A 1608-nucleotide genomic window follows, 5' to 3' on the forward strand; every position below is an offset into this window, starting at 1 on the left:
AGAACTTTGTGAAGGAGGTAAATTGCAAGATGTGCCCCAATAGGTTAAAGAACAAGAGCTGTCTATATATTGCACCTACAAGAAGTCAAATTCCATATTTCAGGAATTGAACCTCCATACTGCGATTATCAGTAAGCCATGAGATAACCACACTCCTATTTTTTGCATCGCTGGGCTACACCCCGGGGGACAACGCACATGCATTACTAACTCAAACAAGGAGTGTCAAGTGAATTAAGTACAGCTATATTTTATAAGTAATTTTCTTTACAAATGAACTTTTTAATCTTAGCCAAAGCCCAAACTTGCAATATTAATTAGTATTTACAAATAATACATATCTAATGGTCATCCAAATAAAAAAACAAATATTGAAAGTAAAAATGAAAAAAATACAAGTACCAATAAAAATTGAATTTATTACTTTATTAGCATGGATTGGTCTCAGGTGGATTGAAGAGTTCGGGCTCAAGCTTGGCCCGACAAACAGGGCAAACAGGGTGCTTAGACAGCCAAGTATCGGCGCATTGTAGATGAAATCCATGGTTGCAACCGGGAATCAATCTAGCCGGGTGGTCACTTTCAATATCGTCCAAACACACCGCGCAATCGGTGCCCAAAACCAAGTCTTTACCGGTGACTTTCGGAAGCTTTTCAAGATCAGAGGCGGAAAGGCCCTCCTCACGGCTGGGCTTTACCGGTGACTGGAACCCCTGGTCATTGTCGGAATCCGTGGCGTACCATAGCAAACACGTGTAAACTAGAAACACTGCTGTCATGCCGGCGCACGGTAGGAATAGTGCAATAAATACCGAGACCAGCATTTTCAACTCTTCTTCCCTGTATATATTCAAGAAAAATAAGAAATCTGGTGTTCAACAGTAATGCACACAATAACACACTATAAGCAGACTTGGGTTGAGGGGCTAAGAGTAAATGGAGAGGAAAGGCGGTCCTCTTTATATAGGGGGGTTGGGTGCCGTGGATGGGTAAATGGGGGTGCAAATATGTATATATATTTTTGGTAGTGTATGTATAAACGCATATACGAGGAATGAAGGACAAAAGAAAGTGAAACAGAAAATGTTTTTCCTGGAAAGCTGATGACGTGTTTCAAGAATTTGAAGAAAGAATACAAAACAATAAGCACTGGCACACACAGTTTTTCGAAAATCCAACCATCGATGATGCCGTTGTTTTCGATGGAGTTGAGATATACTGTCTGTCCATCAATAATTTATTGACACATCATTTTACTTTTGTGAGACAAAAGTTATATTTGTTTATTTAAAATGGTATGTTGATAAATTATTGGGTGAACAACAAGTTAATCAATTTTAAACAATATAAGTATGTTTGTGAGTGATTTTGAGAATTGATTTTTTTATCGTTAGGAAAAAAGTAGGGTCTAGCTATGAGAGAAAAAGTCATATATGACGGTTGGAATAATAAAATAACGATAAAAAAATTAATTTTTTGGATGAAAAAATCGAACAGGTCCTATACGTTGTGCGGCTCACATCAAGCACGTGCATACTATATTCCCACTCATGCAAGACTTGGAGAGAAAAGAATGTTGATCACCGAGTTGTCCAGCTGTACAATATT

General features: G+C 38.1%; 1 protein-coding gene across 1 annotated transcript; it reads right to left on the reverse strand.

Moving 5' to 3' along the window:
• Positions 1 to 254: 254 nt before the first annotated feature.
• LOC111380817 (E3 ubiquitin-protein ligase ATL23-like) lies at positions 255 to 996 on the reverse strand. Its single transcript, XM_023004472.1, has one exon. The coding sequence runs from the start codon at positions 822 to 824 to the stop codon at positions 429 to 431; it is 396 nt and encodes a 131-aa protein (XP_022860240.1). The 5' UTR covers positions 825 to 996; the 3' UTR covers positions 255 to 428.
• Positions 997 to 1608: the final 612 nt, after the last annotated feature.

Source organism: Olea europaea, unplaced genomic scaffold (genome assembly GCF_002742605.1).
Source record: "Olea europaea var. sylvestris unplaced genomic scaffold, O_europaea_v1 scaffold221, whole genome shotgun sequence".
NCBI lineage: Eukaryota > Viridiplantae > Streptophyta > Magnoliopsida > Lamiales > Oleaceae > Olea > Olea europaea.

Coding starts and splice junctions, on each gene's coding strand:
- LOC111380817 (XM_023004472.1), bottom strand. CDS start 824: ATGCTGGTCTCGGTATTTATTGCACTATTCCTACCGTGCGCCGGCATG.